This window comes from Citrus clementina, unplaced genomic scaffold (genome assembly GCF_000493195.1).
Source record: "Citrus clementina cultivar Clemenules unplaced genomic scaffold, Citrus_clementina_v1.0 scaffold_2, whole genome shotgun sequence".
NCBI classification, from domain to species: domain Eukaryota; kingdom Viridiplantae; phylum Streptophyta; class Magnoliopsida; order Sapindales; family Rutaceae; genus Citrus; species Citrus x clementina.
The window spans coordinates 23028087-23049561 of NW_006262688.1; the positions used below are offsets into that span (position 1 = coordinate 23028087).

The window sequence follows — 21475 nt, forward strand, 5'->3', positions numbered from 1 at the left end:
AACAGAAGCACTCATTATCATCATCATCAACAGAAGCATTCATTCAACTCATCAACAAAAGCATTCAACATAATCAAGATCAAACACTATCTCAACCATATGGATTCTCAAAGCTCAAACACATCCAACCAATCAAATATGCAACCAGTTTATGAGCCAGCTTGGAGGAACTTTGTTAATGGGAGGTTGATTAAGTTTTCAAACCGAATCTGTAGATGTCGTATGAGAGCTGAAGTGATGATATCCGAATCGGATGAGAATCATCACAAGCTTTATTATAGATGCTCGAACAAACAACATGCGAATACTTCAAATGGTGGGTTTCAGAAAGGGATGATTTCAACAAGGGAGTCGTGTTTGAGGGGAATTTAGGTGCAATAGTGGATTGTGATACCCTGAATGCTATTGAATCAAATGTGAAAGAAATGAAGACTATTATGAAGAAGCTGCAAAAGTCAGGATTTGGTGAAGATGATGATATACCTAAACCTAGCTATGTTTGTGCTTAATTTAATAATGCTTAAGAATTAATATGCCTAAACTATCTCTAGAACAAATTACGTTTTTCATAAACTAAGGTTTTATATTTATAAGGCAGATGATTTTATCAAAATTGATATTTTAAAGTTGTATAGACCGTATTGAAAAGATTTAAGTTTTTGAAATTTGTAAGTGTTATTTTTAAAATTCTGGAAATAGACGTATTTGAAAACATTTTTAAATGAATTGAGCCATAGTATAATTTCAAAAAGTTTTTTGGGGCTAAATACTATTTCATAAAACAGTTACTCAATTCCAAAAGTTAGCGGCTAGCCGATTTATTAAGCGGCTAATCGATTGTGTTCAGAATTTGGAACTTTCATTCTAGAGAGTTAGCGGCTAGTCGGATCTTTAAAGCGGCTAACCAACTGTGTTCATATTTTAGAACTTTCATTCCAGAGAGTTAACGGCTAGCCGACTCTTTCAAGCAGCTAACCGACTGTTTAATATTGTGCACTGTAAAATTTATTGTTTTTTATTTCATTAAGGCATTAGTTTAAATTATTATGTGGTTTTATTTGCTTAAGTTTTAAAAACACAATTCATCCCTCTCTTGGGTTACTTACCTAGAATTTCAAAACTGACAATATCAAGCACAACAAACACATACAACAGATCTCACTTTGTCATACCAAGCATAAACAGAGCAAATTTTGTTGTTTGATGTGACAGTCTCAAGCATAGCAAATACACACAAAAACTGTCAATTCGTTATTAGGAACTAAGTAATGAAATGTTCAATAAACTAAAATTAATAAAGAACTAAGTAATGATACTAGATAAACATTATATGTGGCTATATAAATTATAAATCCGTATGCATTCCAGCAACAATAAAAGTGTCACATGTCATTAATGGCTGAATTCATATAAGTCAATACAAATACGAGCAACCAATATTTAAACTTGTAGTGGCAAGTCAGCAATTATAGTATTAACATGACAGGACTAAAACAAACAAAGCATACATGGCCTCATCAATAGTGTGTTCATGAATATACCACACAACTACAAAATGTACAAAAACTCAAACCTATATCTATGGCTTAGTGACAAAATGATAATATGGCAATTTCTTCATATCAAAGCTTATAGTTGAAGTTGGTGTATCAGCTAATCCCTCAAAATAATTTATTAGAAGGGATTAGCTTGGCACCTAATATATTCACTTCATAACTATAAAAATGGTGTTTCTAATGCTTCTGGATACTTTAATTTGGCAGTGCTCATTCTTAAGTAAGTTGTCCTTAATAATAAAAAAAATCAGATGTAATATATTATTTGAAATTACAGCATGAGAGTAAAACAAATTGTTGGTGTATTTAAACTTGTGTATATAAATTAATTTAAAAAGTAAACGAGACACGAAATGCTTACCATTTTCATGAACATTATTTTGAGTGTTCATGACAACATTAGCTGCTGCAACATCTCAATTTTTAGAGATAGATGTCTCTCCTTGATCCTACATATAAACAATTAGATTATATATTAGTTCTTCATCAAAACACCATAAGATTGAAGAAAACAATGTAAAAATTATAACATAAGCAACTAATTAAGACCTAATAGAATTTCTTCTTCATAATTTTTTTATGTTTTCCACCTTTGATAATAGATATGCAACTCCTTACATTAATGCCCTACACATCACAGCTGGAACATCTTACACTTGAGCTCCTCTTAAATGGTCACTACTACAAAACATGAAAAAGATGACATGTAATACGTGACTAGTGTACTATTAGCTATCATATATTAGTTGAGATGACTTTTATTTATTTTGAAAGTTATCTATTATAAAATTATTTTTACTTATGATATCCAAATGACTCACAACTAAATAATAAATCATCTCTAATTAAATAAAAAGTGAATCTTATTTTTAAAAAATTTCATTTATTTTTCATGTATAAAAACTCAACTTTCGCTTTTATTTCCTTTGTCTCCAATGAAACACCAACTCTCTCTCTCTCTCTCTCTCTCTCTCTCTCTCTCTCACTCTCCTTGCCTCCATTTCTCTGAAATTTCACAATCTTCATCTCTAAAATTCCCTTTCCCCCACAACATCTTCTTATCTTCTACTTCCAAGTTGTAAACCCTTAATTTCACCCATTATTTATACAGCCCAAAATAGCAAACCCTGACTATTCACACATGGTTGAAGCGAAGACAAAGAAGAAATCTTAAAGCTCTATACCAAAAATTTTGAGGAGAAGATTATAAAGCTTGGACCACAACACTATCAAACAAAATATTGAAGTATTCGACCACCTTTAATCTTGGATTTTAAAAGTTTTGGTCTCCACACAAAGGTACTTTCTCTTTTTTGTTTAATCATACTTGTGAAAGAAAATGATAGATTGTTTGATCGTGGATGGTCTACATGTGCTGTTTTTTTTTTCTTTGTCTAATTTATTCATGTTTGAGTAGCAGATATTAACAGTATGGATGAACAGTAAAGTTATCTTTAGGGATTAGATTTTATGAAGGAGTTTGTGATGTCTATAATTACATATTTTAAAGAAGGTACAAATACCAAACTATTTTAGCATATGCTCAACACTAAATTAATACAAATGCTCACCACCGGAGCAATCCATTTGTTGTGCTTTTGTGCTTGGTCTCTGACATTTCATGTCCATCAAGATTATTCGATCTATTGTGCTATGTGCTTAATAAATTGATATTTTGTTAATATTATTCAGTTAGGATAATAATTTCACTTTTTCTCAAATTAGGACATAGGTAATCAAATTGGATCCCATGTTGCTTGGCCTAAATAATTTTTCATCTTGAATGATGTGAGGTACATATCTATAATTATTGTTTGTCTTTGATATGTCATAAATTAATAATAATAATATTTTTTATTATTCTAGTTATATAAAGTAATCCATTAAGAATGTGTAGGAATACAAAGTTCCAACAAGAATAGATGTTGTTTGCAAGTATGCTCGCGAGTGTTGACTAAAGCATTATTGATTGAAATTTATCCTGGGATCTTTGATAATGAACAAGCTTAATTATATTTATCAATTGACGACATCGTACAATTCTATAGCATGGAAAAAATTGGGGTCACAACAATAACTTGTTACATGAAGTACTTAAATTACTTATTTTCTTAGCAAGCATAATTAGTTATAATTTTTATGTATGCAGTGTAGTAATTATAACTTGTTTTCCCAAGGCATCTTTGCTAGGTCTTGCAGGATCCTTACTTGGACCATATTTATAAATTTGGTAATCCTTCAACCTTTTGTCATGAAACTAGAGATAGTGATGAGACTAGAGCTCGTGTAATGTATCAAGAATGGAAATACTTGATCCAGAACAAATTATAATATTTCCTGACAATACCGGGTTTGTTATTTTATTGGTCGTATATAGCATTTGGAGTTTATTTTCTTTTTCTTTTATAGAAAATGCAAGACTAATATTTATCATTATATATAGAAAACATTGGATGTTGATTGTTGTGGATACACACATATTCATAGTATATTGATTCACTTTGTCATGAACCGCACATTGATTTGAAGAATTTTGTATCACTATAAATTATTGTCAATTATAATGCATGTAGAAAAACATGACTAAATGTGTATATCTAATTATATCTTAAGTGCTTTCAAGATTTTTGTGGCAAAAATGACAAATACGAATCAAAAATCCTTTGTTGGGAAGAGGGTTAAGGTACATGAAACTATACATATATATTTTCAGTTTAAATTTCTTTACATATGCACATGACATTAATTAATTCAAAATTCTTGTGCAGTGTCCTTAACAAACTACAGATGTTGAATGTGGATATTATGCGATTAGGTTTATGAAGGAAATTATTGAAAACCAAGATGATTCAATAAAAAACAAGGTAGTCATTTACTTATCCTTTTAAAGTTTATAGATTTCATAACGTTGATGCATGTATTAATATTGACTATTTTGTGTACGATATATAGTTTGTTGGATGAGACATCTATACCCAAAAGGATATTGATGAAGTAAGAATGGAGTGGACAAAGTACATATGGCAGAATAATTTTCGCTAAATTTTGTAGCACGACTTTGAGAGCTTAGTAAATGAATAGTATTATTTTTTTTTATTCATATCTTTGTTATTGTCTTTGTTTCGAATAGAACATTAAAATGATTTGTGAAATTATTTCAATTATTTCGATAATGTAATCAAGGAAGGTTCGTCAAAAGGGCCCACTCTCCAACTCTCTCTGGCTTTGGCATGATTATTGAAGTAGTCAATAGGATGGCCGCATTGTGTTGTTCCTCTGAAGAATGTAATATTTTTCTTTTAGGAAAAAGAGTTATGGATATCTAGTTCCTTTAATTTGGAAATTGTAATATTGTTTTAGTATTGTTTGTAACGTACTAGATTTATATATGATTAATGCAATTGCTTGGTGAATTTTTATTTTTACACTACACGCTTTCAAAAAAAATAAATTTATTACACTATAGGTAAACATAAATAATAATAATAATAATAATAATAATAATAATAATAATGACAACCATTTCATATCTTTAGTAATTTATTCATATTAGGGTGACTACTATTGTTGACGTCCATTACTTAAAGGTAGTCATTTATACTTGAAGAAAAGATAGTTATTTTACAATACTAAATGATTGTTTTTTTTTTAGAAATGAGTCATTTATAATACTTTTAGATGACTCTCTTTACGTGTCATCTTTTGTATCTCGTTTTAGATGACTACTACAAAGATGACTAATTTTATTTTGTCATCATAAAGTTAATTTAAACGTCATTTATGTCCTTTTTTGTAGTAGTGTTGTCTTTCACCATCCTCTCTTTTTCTTTTAGTTTGGGGTCTACCAGCAGCTCTAGTCACAATTAGTAGCAGTAAGTTATCATGCAAGAGTAATGGATGTTTGCTTTCATCTGACACTAGATGTAACTGGTATTGATAGGTCATCATGAATGCATTTTTTTTTCAATAGAGGATGGATATATTCATTCACATTATACCTCATTGCATCAATTCAGCACATAGCATGCTTGCAAGGCAAGCCTTAAACAGCCCACTCCCCACAATCATAATGCTTACTGCCTAGATCTACAACACACATCTTAGAGACATCTTCTATAACTTCAAATGATATGTTATGTCCACATATTACAGATAATGCTCTAGATTCAACCCCTGCATCCATTACTCTCCTCCTAACAAGTAAGGGAGGTTCATCATACCAAGTGTTGCCTAGCTCATGTCTCTTATACATAAGAATCATAATCTTTCTCTTAATCTCCTTCAACATTCTTACTATTGGCATGCCTCTAAAGCTACTTATCCAATTATTGAAGGACTCGGCCATACTGTTTGTGACATGTGAGCACTTAATTTGAGTAGGGAAGTAATGTTTGGCCCAACATGTCACAGGAATTTGTAACAACCACCTATAAGCAGCAGGGTTGATGCTATCAATTTCAGCCATGTGATTGTTGGACTCTATTTGGTTTCACTTCTACATGCTGCCCAAAATTATTTTCTAAGCAAGATTCCTGAAATTTCATCTTAAAATTTGCATATATTTATGCCTACAATAGTACCTTCGCATAGCTCTAGGAAAAACCTTATTAAGTGCATTCAATATACATTTTTGTCTATCATTCATGAAGCACAAACCCGCATAATCATTACAGCCTATATGATCATATAGTTTCTCCATAAAATAAACCCAAGACTTAGTGTTTTCAGTTTCAACCACACACATGGCCAGACCCCCTTGTATAGAACATTTAAGTGACAACAATCTACACCTATGAATTACTACAACCTTAAAAAAAAACCTCTTCCTACATGCATCAAAGAATGCAAAAAAAAAAAATATATTCAAAGTGAGGATTCACCCCACCACCAAGCCAATCTTTTTCTAATGATACTGTCGAATCAGGATTTAAGGCTAAGATTGCATGCATGTACCTGAATAGTTTTGTGAAACTAGCCTTGTGGTCTTGACCAAGCAGCTCCAAGGCTTTGTTCTTTGATTTGTACAGCCTCTTATTACAGTATTCTATCTTGTAATTTTTGAACAATTCTGACCCCAGCATATCAATAGGGAGTTGTGTGTTGCTTCTGAACAAATGTAGGAATGTGGCTGCAATCCATGTTGAATTTGCTTCATAGTTCTCATTGTTTAATTCATAAGTATGTTCAGGCATATGACTCTTAATTTGAAAATGTTTCTTATTCCAATTTGGACTCGTATGTATTCTCCAAATGCATCCTGAAGCTGAACACTTTAATGTAACCATACTTTTCTCATTTTTCACCGTTTTTAGTTTGAAATCATTCTTTATTGCGAAGACTTTGACAACATTTCGGAATTTGTCAACAATCTTGAACAATTGTCTAATCATAAGCTCAATGTTGTCACCATCAAGGGTAAACTCAAAACCACTTAAATTTGACTCATATCTGCAGGTAGCAGGTTGAACATAGAGAGATTTTCTCAAATTAAATTCTCGATCCTTTAAATTTTACAGATTTTGATTTAATGTTAACTATATCAAGGGGGAACAACCAATAAAAAGAGATTTGAAGCAAACGGGACTTTGGATGTCTTAGAACTCATACACACGGACATTAATGGGTCATTCCCTATAGCTGCTTGGAATGGTCAACAATATTTTATGACGTTTATAAACGATTTTTCTAGATATGACTATATATATATCCTTCATGAAAAGTTACAATCCTTGGATATATTCAAAAATTTTAAGGCAAACGTTGAGAACCAACTCAGCTAAGAATCAAAAGCATTAGATTTGACTGTGGTGGTGAATACTATGGCAGATTTAATTGTTCAGGTGAACAATGTTCAAGACTGTTTGTTAAGTTCCTAGAGGAATGCGGTATCGTCACATGGTACACAATGCCTATGAATGGCATTGCTAAAAGACGATACATGACGCTTAAGGACATGATAAAAAGTATGATTTGTCATTCTATCTTACCCAAATCACATTGTGAATAATCACTTAAGACTGCAACATATATCCTGAATAGGGTTTCAATTAAAGCGACTACCAAAATCTTTTATAAGCTTTGGACGACCAAAAACCTAGTTTAGAACACTTGCATGTTTGGGGATGTCCAATTGAGTATGGCCTTATAAGCTTAATGAAAAGAAATTTGACTTAAAGGCGGTGAGTTGTTATTTTATTAGATACTTTGAAAGATCTATAGGTATAAATTTTATGATCTCATGACCAAGTCAATTTTTGAGTTAGGAAATGCTTAGTTCTTTAATGATATCGAGTTTCCGGGGGGGGGGGGGGGGAGACACGGCTAGGGACTTTGTCTTTAAAGAGGAATATGTTGATGTTCTTACATGTGTTATTGGCATTGATCAAGTTCTCATTCCTGATATTGTTCAAGACACAATAAATCAAGACACAATTGAAGAACCCCCTATCAAAGAAATGAGAAGTGCAATGTCAAATAACTACATTGTATTTCTACAAGAACAAGAGGTAGACATTAAAGTGATGGAAGATGATCTGATCAATTTTTGTCAAGTCATGAAAAGTTTTAACTCTCATGAGTAGATTGATGTCAATGAGGAGATGAAGTTCATGAAGAACAATGACATATAGGATCTTATCTCATTGCTAAAAGGTGCGAAACTTATTGGTTGCAATTAGATTTTTCAGAACAAAAGGTATTCGAAAGGCAATGTGGAGAGGTATAAGACTCATCTTGTCGGAAAATATTTTATACAAAAAGAAGGCATCGACTATAAAGAGACTTTCTCTTTAATATCTTTGAAAGAATCTTTTAGGATTCTAATGGTATTAATAGCACATTTCAATTTAGAGTTATATCATATGGATGTGAACATAGTGTTTTTTTAATAGTGACACTGATGAGACAATCTAAATGGTGCAGCTAGAAAACTTTGTCAGGAAAAAACTAAAAAAATATGGTTTGTAAACTTAACAAATTCATCTATAGGCTCAAGTAAGCATCTCGATAGTGGTATTTCAAGTTTCATTAAGTGATCATCTTATTTGGTTTTGAGATGAATTTAGTTGATGATTTCATATACCATAAGTTTTGTGAAAGCAAGTATATTTTTCTAGTTTTATATGTCGATGACATTTTACTTGCCAACAACGATATGGGCTTATTGCACGACACCAAGAGATTCCATCTAAGAACTTTGAGATGAAAGATTTTGGTGACACCTCTTTTGTATGAGGCATACAGATATATTGGATTGCTCCTACGGTATTCTTAAATTATCATAAAAGAGCTATATCAAAACAGTTCTCAAGAGATATATCATTCAAGATTGCAAACTAGGTGATACCCTTATTGCTGAAGGAGAAAAGTTTAATCTCACTCAGTGTCCTAAAAGTGATTTTGAGGGAAAAAAAATGCCAAAGATTCCTTATGCGCCAGCAGTAGGAGTATACTTAAATTGTACGCGTCTGGGTATTGCGTGTGTTATTGGAATGTTGGGAAAATATGTAATTAATATATAAGTAAACTATTAGAAAGCAACTAAATGTGTCATGCGGTATTTACAAAGAGCAAAATACTTCATGCTCACATATCGAAGGTCGTATCAGCTAAAGATTGTTAGGTTAGTGCTTCGATTTTGTTGGATATCAGGATAATATGAAATCCATTTCGAGTTACATATATCTGCTAGTTGGGAGTGTTGTCTCTTGGAAGAGTGCTAAACAATCACTTATAGCCTCTTCTACGATGGCAATAGAGTTCGTAGCGTGTTATGAGACATTCAATCATAGAATATAGCTACGAAATTTTGTCATAAGGTTACGTATAGTAGATTGTGTTAATAGATCACTCAAGTTATTTTATGACAATAAGTCAGCAGTGTTGTATTTGAATAACAACAAGAGTTCGACGAAGTCAAAGTATATAGATTATAAGTTCCTAGTTGTTCAAAAAAGAGTTCAGGGTGGACAGCTGTTTATAGAGCACATCTGCACAACTCCATGATCGCGATCCACTTACTAAGGGATTGCCACCAAAGATGGTTCATGAGCATACGGTTCGTATGGGTGTCACATCATTAAAGGATATTTAGTTTTAGTGGGAGTTTGTGATTTTAGATGTTCTATGTTATAGACATTTTCAATTACTTCAGTTTATGGATATTTCAGATTATTTTCTGCATAGATAAAGTTTAGGTTTGTTCACACTCTAATTTTAGTATGGTTTGATCTCACTAAGATTTAAAGTGGACTAGTTGGAAATATGTATATTATGATCATATTGCATAAAATTTTCATGCTACACAGCCACATCATGATCCATGTCATTCAGTTGTAGTGGCATAATGACCATTGATAGGTCGAGTTACGATAATTGTAATGAAGGTCGCTTTGATCTTATGTTGGTATGATTAATACACCCGATTGGTTATAGATACATTTCGATAATGACAGTAAGATTGAGCTTATACGATTATTTTTACAAAACATAATTCTAAGGTTATACATATAGCTCAAGTAGGAGATTATTAGACTTTTAATCCAACATTAGGCTTATATGTGAATAATTATATGTTGTGAACTATCATATAAGGATGTACCCAATTAAAAGTGATCTCTATTAAGGTTTTCGATAATTTGGGATTTAATATCTCTAATAGGGTGTGGGCCTTTAATCTGTAGAGATCTAAAGGTAATTTCTATTTCTATGATGAGCTGAAATAGGAATAGCAAAAGATAATAGGAAAAGTTGTCTATATGAATGGTCACAATTTTCTGACATTTCATTATTAAAGAGAGAGCACATAAAAAATTAAAAGATTTTGTAGGAGAACATATAGATTTAGAAGGTCAACCACACGACTACAAAAAGCAATTAACTATTATGAATTCATATACAGTTTCGCATATTTTGTTATTGATTTTTCGTGATACAATATGAATGCTCCTGTATTATAAATGATAGTTTTTTACTAAAAATTTTATTATTCTAACAGTATCCTGACAAAAAATTTAAGTTATAAAATGATACTTAAAATAGGTCTAGGTATTTTTAAATAACTTGTGACATATGGTGGACGGTCCCACCAAGTGTGTACAAGAAACAAGGTAATTCCATTTGTTACAGAAGAAGCTCATATCAAAATGGCACCTTTCTCTTAATGTTCTTCTTATCAAGACCAATTGAAAATAGTCTAGTTTGTTACGTCGATTTAGGATAAAAAAAAGAGTTGAACTATTGGCACTCCTTCATTAATCTTATAAAACCCATATTTCATTAAAATTACATTTAAAGATATATACAAATAAAATTAACCCCACTTATATCTCTTTAATTTTATTTTCTTCTTTTTAAAAAATTTCTTTAATTTATTTTGCTAGCACATGAATGATTTTTTTTTTTTTTTGGCTCTATCTCTCTTCTCTTTTTCATTATAGATGAACAATTTTTCATGGCAATGCAACCCCCACTCCCACAGCTGGATTCATAGATTGACTGGAGAAAAACATCTACTTGTAATTGCATTTAGACTTTTGGGAAACGTTTCGATTGCTAATGCCCGCAAGCAATTTATATAATAATTTATTCTCATTTCATAGGTACCATATCTGTGTCCTTGATAATGTTATCATAGACACACATATTCATTATTTATATGACAGATAAATAGAAAAAAAAATTACAAATGAAAAAGATGATTATTTAGGGAAAAAAGGGGTATTTTCGACATTATGTGGAGTATAATTAGAAAAGGAGTTTAAAGAGAATTTTGGAGGGGTGCCAATAGTTGGACTCAAAAAAAAAATTAAAGTTAGCTTGCGTCTATTTATACATGCATGGGAATTAGGGGTGGGCAAATTCGGTTTGGATCAGTTTGGGACATATTCTCAAACCGATCCAAACTAATCGGTTTGAAATATTTTCAAACCGATATCAACCTAAAATTTTTTCAAACCGAACCGATCCAAACCGACTGGATCGGTTTGGATCCGGTTTGAACTTATTAGCTAAAATTTTATTTATTTTTATATTATTTTACCTAAATTATTTGTTATTTTTTTGTGTCCGTAATCCAAATTGATACATCTTTTATATTATTTATATCTACTTTGATATCTACATAATAATTCAAAGATACATCCATACAAGTTTACAGCATAATACGTCATAATAAATAAGTTCTTAACCTGTTCATTCAAAACAAACTCACAAAATTAAAATAAACTTGAACAACATTTGACAATTAAAATATTGTGTATCTTGTCCGTCAAAATTTATGGCCCAATTACTTTTGATTTGTCAAAATCTGCATAAAATGATAAATATAATTAGTTAGATTGCTTAACTTAGAATATAATGTAATTATATAATATTTTTGGATTGGATCGGTTTGAATCGGTTTGGAAGGATTCCAAACCGAAATCCAAACCGAGTGATGTCAGTTTGCAATCCAACAAACGGAAACTAATTTTTTTACTAATGAAACTGATCCAAACCGATCCAAATGGTCGTTTTGAATCGGTTCGGTTAAAATATGCCCACCCCTACATGGGATCGTTCTTAAATGGGATCGTTCTTAAATCCAAGCGATAAGTATCAATTGGACCCCATAACTGATGTAGGTAGGCCAGAGGTTGACAATTAATGGGCATTTTGTGGGCTGGGCCTTTTACGCTGTTGGAGTCGGAAGCTGGTCCATTTCTCGAACGGGGCGAATCCCTCATCGTCAATTGTATGTATTACAGAGTAATGAAATTGACTTTTAGACAAAAAATCACCAGATCCAACGGTTGCAATTGTATCGTTCACATACAAAGAATCGTTACAAATGATGAGTTGACTCTCCGAGTCTCTGTTGTTCGGTTTCAAACAACCACGCGCCAAAAGAGCAGGTGAGGACGTTAACCAGATCAAGCGGGAATTAATCACATCTCAACGAACTTATTGACTCGGTCAACGAAATTAACGACTCCTTCGTCTCTTCTAACAAAGGGTAAGAGATTCTCATGGCTTTAATTACAAATCACTCATCTAAAACCACCAACTTAGCTTTTTTGTTGTAATTAAACATTCTTGCTTGCTCACCTTTAAGATAATCAAAACATTCTTACTCTAGCTCTAAAATTTTTCCTGGGAAAAAAAAAAATCCCCTCCATTTTCAATCAAAAGAAGAAAAATAAAAAATAAAACCCACAGAAAGGTGAAAGTAAAAATGCCAAGCAAGCTAAAGAAGGCAATTGGGGCAGTGAAAGATCAAACGAGCATTAGCCTTGCAAAAGTTTCAAACGCCAATGCATCAAACGTTGAGGTTCTAATCCTTAAGGCCACGAGACACGACGAAGCACCTCTTGATGAACGGTACGTGGATGAAATTCTTCAATTGATTGCATCTAGCAAAGTGTATGCGGTGGCTTGTGCACAAGTTATTTCCAAAAGAATTGGCAAGACGAGGAATTGGATTGTTGCACTCAAGTCCCTTATGCTTGTTCTTAGAATTTTTCAAGATGGGGATCCTTATTTTCCTAGGGAAGTTGCTCATGCTATGAAAAGGGGTCAAAAGTTTCTAAATCTTTCAAATTTTAGAGATGATTCGAACTCGAGCCCATGGGATTACACCGCGTTTGTGAGGACTTTTGCTTTGTATCTTGACGAACGTTTAGATTGTTTCATTACAGGGAAACTTCACAAAAGATTCTCAAATCGGGGGAGAAGAAATGGAAGAATAGAGCGAAGTTATGCACCCGTTTGTGAAATGAAACCTATAATGCTGCTTGATAGAATATCAAATTGGCAAAGATTGCTAGACAGAGCAATTGGTTCAAAACCAACAGGTGCAGCCAAGAACAACAGTTTGGTTCAAGTCTCTCTGTACGCTATTGTGCAAGAAAGTTTTGATCTTTACAGGGATATTTCGGATGCATTGGCGCTTTTGTTGGATAGCTTCTTTCATCTACAATATCATAACTGTGTTAGTGCTTTCCAGGCTTGCGTGAAGGCCTCAAAGCAATTTGAAGAGCTCTCTTCATTTTATGACTTGTGTAAAGGCACTGGCGTTGGAAGAACTTCTGAATACCCAAGTGTGCAGAAGGTATCGGAAGAGCTTATAGAAACGTTACAAGAGTTCTTGAAAGATCAAGCTTCATTCCCAGCAGCTAATGGGAGATCGGCATTGATGCTCCCCGCGACACCGATAAAGGATCCTGGTTCAAGCTCTGATCGTGGTGAAACTTGGGATTATTCATCAGAGCAAATAGAGAGAGAATCTGAACATGGTTCGCAATGTGCATCGTTGGATGATCTTATGAGCGGAGGAACGAGCCCTAGTCCCTCGATAGAACAACTTGTGAACATGACAGATGGAGGAACATCCCTTAGTCCTAGCCACTCTGCTGAAAATTTTCCAAATTCAGAGCAGTCCAAACCTTCGGAAGTAAATGACAATAATTTCACAGCACAAAGTGTATCAAACAAGTCTTTTCCGATTGAACAATCAGTAAAAGACACGACTTTAGATATCTTGGTTACCGAAGGAGAGCAAGAACATGGACGGCTAAAAAAAGAGCAAAATTTAGCCTTTGAATCAAGCAATGGAGCAAGAAATGATTGGGAGCTTGTGCTTGCTGAAACTGCTACAAAGCCAGCCGAAGTTTTACCAGCTGCACCAGTTGAGCACAATTTTGTCGAAAAAGATTCTATGCTGGAAAGAAAATACAATCCATTTTTACAAGATGCAGTTGGTCTATCTTCTTCCCTTGCCATAGTCCCAGCCACCAATGCATTTTCAGTGGCTCCAACATTTAGCGCGCAGAATCCCAGCCAGGGTGGAACGACGTTTGAGAATAAAGATGATCCGTTTGGGCCGTGCCTTGATATTTCAGCGGACAAGCATGTGGCTGCTGAGTCTGTAGATCAAAATCTGCTGTGGCAAGAACAACAGTTGTGGTTGCAGAACCAAAACAAGATTATAGCTAAGCATAAGGCTTGATGTTTGAAACACAGTATACAATTTTGTAAATGGCATGATTATTCATACTTAAAGAGCGTTTGGGACAGCTGCGCTGCTACAGTGCAGCTGCTCCCCATGCTTTAATTTAAGGGAATATCCCCTTAAATAAAGCCCACAGCGTAGCTGACCTAAACGGACCCTTATTTAACAAAGTAATTTTCCAACAAGGCTTTACATCAACAACTTTAAACACTTATACAACACTTATACACTTGCTGAGTGATTCCCGTTCACAATAACTATGCTTTAAAAGTCCGAATTTACTTGGAATCACACCCAGGGATGGCAATATGGATAGATATTATCCATCCAAGTGCAAGTTCATAATTATTCATGATAAATATATCCACATTTATATTTAATTTTAAATATTGAATACGGATATAAATTTTATCCTCATGAATATGGATGTCCACGAACATTAAATTTTATGTTTTTAAATTCAAAAATAATATAATAAATTAATAAATTTGTATTTTTAAACTAATTAATAATATATTACATTACGAAATTATTATTCACTTTTATTTATATTTACTAAATCATTAATTTTAAAAGCTAATGAAAATTATTTTTGAATATAACTATAATAATAGAACAAATATCGCCGAAGTTACTGCTCCGCCGCGGGCGATGGAAAAAGTGAACAAATGAAGACAAATCCAACACCATCAAACTCGGAATTTCATGATTTGCACAATGGTATTGAATTCACTGGCAAAGAATAATATGGTGGCGGCAAAAATACCACCCAAAACGATGACAACAACTAAACGTCATCGCCTAACGGTGATGCGGTGAGAAGCGCCGCCACCTTATTTATATTCAGCAGCCTCCGCCAAGTTTGACGGAGGCGGTGGTGAATCTCATTGATTCGCCATTAGTCGGCGATAGCATGTTGCCACCACTTTTTGGGCAACATTTGCCCTGCCATCAGTTTCTTTTTGCCAAAAAAAAATTAGTACGACTAAGTAGATCGTGAAATTTCGAGTCTAACGATACCAGACTCGTCATTATTTGGAACAGTGACGCCGGCGTTCAGTTTTTTAAAGAGAAAAAACGAGTTATTTTTTTTGGTAATATATTTTTTAAAATTAAATTATTCTTCTATAATTTTGTTGGGAAGATATATTTAAGAATAAATGTGTTTATTTAAAATATTTTTGTAATTGTTTATTTTTTAATCTAAAATTATAAAAAATAAATTAAATATTAAGTGTCTATCTAATATCCGTATCCATTCAATATCTAATTAAATATTTAAAATAATATTCTCGTACATATCCAAAAGATTTTTTGGATGGATATCATTTAGTCCAATTGGATAGAGATGTCCAACTTAGATGCGTCAATTTACCATTAATAAGATTCAGACTCATAGCTGTCTTTAGCTCGTTGGCCTTTGAAGTGACCCATTCAAATCCATGTCTCCTTTTATCTTTTATATTTGCTGCCTTCCACCAGCCCATTCATATCATATTACCATTTGCGGAGTTTTGTGTCTAAGATGTCCATGTATTCCATAAAACTATAAAAGGACTGGTAGTAGCTACACGAAGGAAGGAAAATGCATCATTGATTCATTATCATATCATTTTATTAGAATACAAAGGTCAATTTGGTATGGCAGCTAGCTAGCTAGCTAACTATTAAAATCTTGGCGGGAAATTAAGAATAAGAGACCGTGAAATCGTGAAGCTTTACAGCTTGTGTGATGCAGTTGCTTTTTTAAGGCGAGCCATTGCTATCACTGCAAATATGAACAGCCAGAAAAAGTCAAAAAAACTTTTGTTCATTTGCATACGGTGCACTGTGGCACCCAACAAGAATCAAGGCAGCAATATTGCATGTGAGCTCGTGACCCAAATGGACCACACCAAACCACACATTCTCATATTCATATTCTATTCTGTATTTTATATAATAATCGATTGTGAATTCTTCGGCATGTGAGCTCTCTTTCGTCTTCTACTTGGGACCCGCAATTCTTGTTCCCTCCTGCCCATTCTTCACTTCCCTATATCTGCGCCGAGCCTTCCTCTTCCCTATTTTCTCTTTTCTTTTTCTGCTTTTTCGGATTCCGCTGTAAGGGCCCGCCGGCCCATGAAATCACCACCGTCGGATCAATAAACTAGTCCTTGCGGTCCAAGTCAAGGCATCCGCCGGTCAAATATTCAATGCCCTCAAATTACACAACATATTGCTTACAGCCCATATATCACGCACAGAGATACAGGCTTGAGCTAGAATTTTCATTTTGTTCATCAATAAATGGACCCACTGACCATCTCCAAAATCTGATGAGATGCCACACCGCTACATGGAAAACTAAAGACTAGAATCATTGCCATTGATTTCAATTACCCACTTGGAAAAGAGGAAATCGACTAGCTCCTAAAGAATTGGGCATTCATAGGGTGGGGTTGTACATCATACATTATTGTACTCCCCATTTATGGATCAGTAAGGTCCATCTCAATCAACATTCATGATCATCATTATTGAAATCATCATACAAGAGACCAAGAAAAACCAGACAAAATGAGAATCAATCAATAATATATCATCATCAACATCATCCATACTGTTGGGAGTAAAAACAAATACAAATAAAGTTGCACTCTTTCTACAACTAGATCCATCGCTAGAAGCATTTACATTATCAAACAAAGTTCGTTTGAAGAAAAAAAAATTAAAAAGAAATTACAACCATTCATCATCACCTCTTTCTCTTACACAGCTCATCAGCTTCATGAGTGAAATCAGTTTTCCCATTTAAAAAAGATAAAAGCAAAAAGCAAAACGAGGATACTCCCTTAAAACCGCATCCATGCCTTTGTTAAAATATTATATTAAGATAATTAATTTTTTAAAAAAAAATTATATAATGTAACTTTACGAAAATAAACAGAGAAAATAAAAGTTAAAAAGTATTCGAAGTGTGTTTGTTTTGTGGCTTTGTCCAGCGAGGTAGTTGCTCTGCCCATACTTTTGACGGTTAGAAAATCCGAACGGAACAGGGTCCTCCTGTGCATTATACCATTATTTAATTATCAGAAAAATCTGTGCATTATAACATTATTTAATTATCAGAAAAATGACATAAAAATGAAAATAATGTGTGCCACGACTCACGTGTTGACTAGTTGTTGGTCTACATTTTATAAAGACAAAAGCTCACGAGGCAACAGTTGACATCATAAATGTCAAATTCAATGGACGGTGTTAAGACTAAAGTGGAAGAACAGATGCCAATTTATTCGGTACATGCAAGCACATCAGATCAGTAAGCCACTACAATTAACCACGCTTAGAGCATGGCCAATGGGTCCTTGTAATCGGATCTTGATGTTCCAAAAAGTTCACGGCTCATGGTCCAAATATTATCATTATTCGTTACTTCAAGGAGAAATAATATTTCTAAGATTACTAGATGAATTCTAAATGAGGCAAATTTTTGTCAATGGCTAATGTGGCAAAAGGGCAAATATTGGGGGCAGCAGAGTCATTTGAGAGTAAGAAGGCGCTAAAATAGAGGCAAATTATATCTACTAAAGCGAGGCGCGCCTCGAAACCAAGGTCCAAAAAATATTAAATGCCATTTCTACCCTTGAAAAAATAATCGTACCTCTGTTTGGCGGGTGTTAGTTACTGTTTTGCGATTATTCCCTCCAAGTCCGGCTGAAAATGTTCTTGAGCCGATTCCCGGCGAGTCTCTGCAACACTTTCTTTGCTCCCGGCACCTCCGTTTCCGCCAGCTTCTGCAAATGCTGATAAGCTCCGGCAGCCACCAGCCTCTTTCTACACCCGTTACTTCCTCCACCCAACACGGCCGCCGTCACCATCACCGGAAACTTCTTGTTCAAGGCCTCATTCTTAGGATCCAACATTTGCATCAATCTCATCACACTCTTCTCGTCCCTCACCAGCTCCTTCCTATTCGATCGAACAGTCAATAAGGAAAGCACCGCGTCAGTGGCCGCCTCTTGTAGCCCCACTGGCTTCGGACATTCCATTAACTTTATCAAAGAGCCCATACAACTTGCAACAGCTCGCTTGTTACCATCACTGATCGATAGGTTACCCAACAGAGAGGACGATACTTGCTGTAGAAGCACATTCCCCCTTTTGATAAATTCTCCGAGCTGGATTATGAACGAAGTGGTCGATGACAATATTCTGGCCGCGGAATCTGATAAAGAAAGTGAACTAATTGCAAGCAAAGCGTTTTCCACCGTAACTATACTTGAAGTTGAATCTTGAATCAAATGCATTAATCTTTGTAACCCTCGTTCTTGAATAATCAAAAGACGGAAGTACTCACCGGAAGCGGCGAGTGTCGCTATACAATCAGCCGCGTTCTCTTGCGCAAGATTCGAACTTGAAGTCAGTGACTGAACCAGAACCGGCACAGCCCCTTCCTCGGCCAACGCCGCTTTAATATCCTCCACGGCCGCGATGTTTCTAATCGCACCCACCGCATGCGACTGAGTTAAAGCCGTACCAGATCGGAACGCTTCGATTAAAACCGAAACGCCGCCGTATGCAGAAATCGCCCACGCGTTTTCCGGATCAGTAGTTATAGCCTCAACACCAATCGCCGCTTTTTCTTTCAACGGCATAGAGCCGGTTTCGAGTATTCTTAACAAAGGGCCCAAGCCGCCTTCTTCGAAAACAATCTTTCTTGACTCATCGTTGGCCGAAACGATGATAGATAAAGCCAAAACGGCTTGCTCACGAATTGAACTCTGGTGGTGGAAATCGAGCAAGCTAATTAAGTAACCAACGTTTCCTTCCTTAGCAACCACGGCGGCCGACTTGTCGTCGTCTTTCAATAACTGTAGCAACGACTCCAAAGCTTTCTTCTTGAACTCGACTCCGCCAATTTGCAGTCTCGTGAAGATATCCCTAATGAAAAGGACCAAATCTTGTTTGTGAGAGCCGGGGCCGGGCTGCGACAAGACGATGGCGTTCGATTGGTGGAGGACGCCGGATCTGAGGAGCAAATCGAGATCGTGGAGGTGATTAGAGAGCGAAGTGTTGGCAATGTCGAGGTCGCTCTGCATCAGCAGCTTGCCGCCGGTGAAGGAGGAGAGGGTGCATTGGTCGGAGAGCGCCTTGAGGCGCTGGAGAGTTGAGAGGAGCGAAGGGAGGAGGGTGTGGAGGAGAGGATTCTCGCTCCAGTGAGGGGAGTCCGAGATTGAAGAGAGGGAGGACTGGAGGGAGACGAGTTTCGTCCGGAGGATTTGCCACCGTCCGACGAACGACCGGACGGTAAGTGAAGACAATAGGAGGAGAGATAAGATGTTGGTTATTAGGTCGAGCAGTGGTTGTAGCGGGGCGACGGCGTCGTTTTCGGCGGCTTGGGTTGGAGAAGGAGGAGGAGGAGGAGGAGAATGCATTTGTTGGGCTCGGGTCGGGTCGAACCGGGCCGGGTAAATGATCACGACGGAAAGGAATTAGAGGCAGGGTTGGATTTGGAATGACTGTCAGAGTGCATGTGAGTGAAGAAGGACGGGGGGGGGGGGGGGGGGGTTACTTACAGGTGAAGGAAAAGCGAAGGCATCAAGGGAAAGAGTAAAAAGAGAGTTTGGTTTCAGAGCAGAGGACCGAGGAGTAGTGCTGCTGCCGAATGACTAATGAAGAGTCGTGAAAGGTAAAGCAGTTTTGTTTTGGCTCGTAGCTCCAGCCTCCTGCTTGTCAGCTTCTTCCACTTTTCACGGACCTCATGCCACGTCATTTTCAATTTGATCAAATTATTTTTTGGCCGAATGTCTGGTTAAAGAATTGTTTATCATAGCTTCCGATCCGTGTCTCCGTTTCCATCCACCCCCATGAATAAATTAGTTGTACACTTTCTTTACGTAGCTTATTTCTAGTCAATGAAAATGAGCTTTTTTTTAATAACTAAAAAAATCATTCCGTATATGAGGTTTCAATTCATATATATAATAATATACAAGAAGTCAAATATCAATAAATTACACTACCTACAAAGTAAAAACGATGTATTATGGCATTATCCTATGCAGAATCTGTTGTGTTCTTTGATTATTGAATGTTATCATTTTGTGGACTCAAAAGAGATATCAAATTAGAGTATCTTTTATCTCAAGCTTTGTTTATGTGTAGTATTTCCTCAAAATATATATAAATAATAAAAATTCATGAATATAAAAATAAACATCGTTTATTACACTTACATCACAGAAAGTGTTATACGTATTTGAAGTACATATCTATCGTTTTATATATTAATAATATTTATAAGATAAGCATTTCTGCATTTGATATATGGATAAATCTACATAATTAAAATTTTGTTTTGATAACAGATAGCCTTGGTCCAACCAAGAATTTAACACAATATTTGTGCAGAAAAATTTGTTATCTAATAATAAATGAATTTGCATAAAATTGAAATTGACCGTATGTTAGTTATTTAATTATCATTAGACCAAGTAAAAGTTGAGACTAGGAGAAATTACGTGTAAATTACATCTTAGTTAATTAAAAAAAAATTATCGTTTTAGTTGGGTCAAAAATTGAAGGGATTAGATTTTTGTTGCTATATAATAGGAAGTAATTACATTTAATTATAGTATTTGTGAGGGGGGGGGGGAAATTAATTTTTTATTCAGAGATCTTCATAAAAGTCCAGAAATAAGCTTCAGGCATAAAAATAAATAAACCCTTAAATTTTTTGAACTTTTTCATCTTAATTTTTAAAAATAAAATATCAAATAGGTGATTAGTCGTTATTAGATACAATTGTGGAGAGCAATTCACAAAGAGAATACTCGTTCTATCAGATCGAATTCTTTTGCTTTGTGTTGACATGTATATATAAATTTTCGATTAAAGTTCCTTTAGCAAGTGGATAGGAACTGAAACTATTGGATTTATTAGGATA

The 21475-nt window shown here is 34.8% G+C and overlaps 2 protein-coding genes and 1 long non-coding RNA gene across 3 annotated transcripts; 2 read left to right on the forward strand and 1 right to left on the reverse strand.

Annotated features, from left to right (window-relative positions):
• Positions 1 to 2505: 2505 nt before the first annotated feature.
• On the forward strand, positions 2506 to 4754 carry LOC18050519. The gene is made up of 4 exons (XR_002907155.1): positions 2506 to 2855; positions 4180 to 4239; positions 4325 to 4420; positions 4509 to 4754. It is a non-coding gene; the product is annotated as an uncharacterized LOC18050519 (long non-coding RNA).
• A 7984-nt stretch (positions 4755 to 12738) lies between these two features.
• LOC18050520 (clathrin coat assembly protein AP180) lies at positions 12739 to 14717 on the forward strand. The gene has a single exon (XM_006447584.2). It carries the CDS (start codon positions 12769 to 12771, stop codon positions 14539 to 14541), a length of 1773 nt encoding a protein of 590 aa, XP_006447647.1. The 5' UTR covers positions 12739 to 12768; the 3' UTR covers positions 14542 to 14717.
• A 2384-nt stretch (positions 14718 to 17101) lies between these two features.
• Positions 17102 to 20409, reverse strand: LOC18050521. Its single transcript, XM_006447585.2, has 2 exons — positions 18191 to 20409; positions 17102 to 17589 (listed from the first exon to the last, which is right to left on the reverse strand). The coding sequence occupies exon 1, from the start codon at positions 19962 to 19964 to the stop codon at positions 18225 to 18227; it is 1740 nt and encodes a 579-aa protein (XP_006447648.1). The 5' UTR covers positions 19965 to 20409; the 3' UTR covers positions 17102 to 17589; positions 18191 to 18224.
• Between the last annotated feature and the right edge of the window lie 1066 nt (positions 20410 to 21475).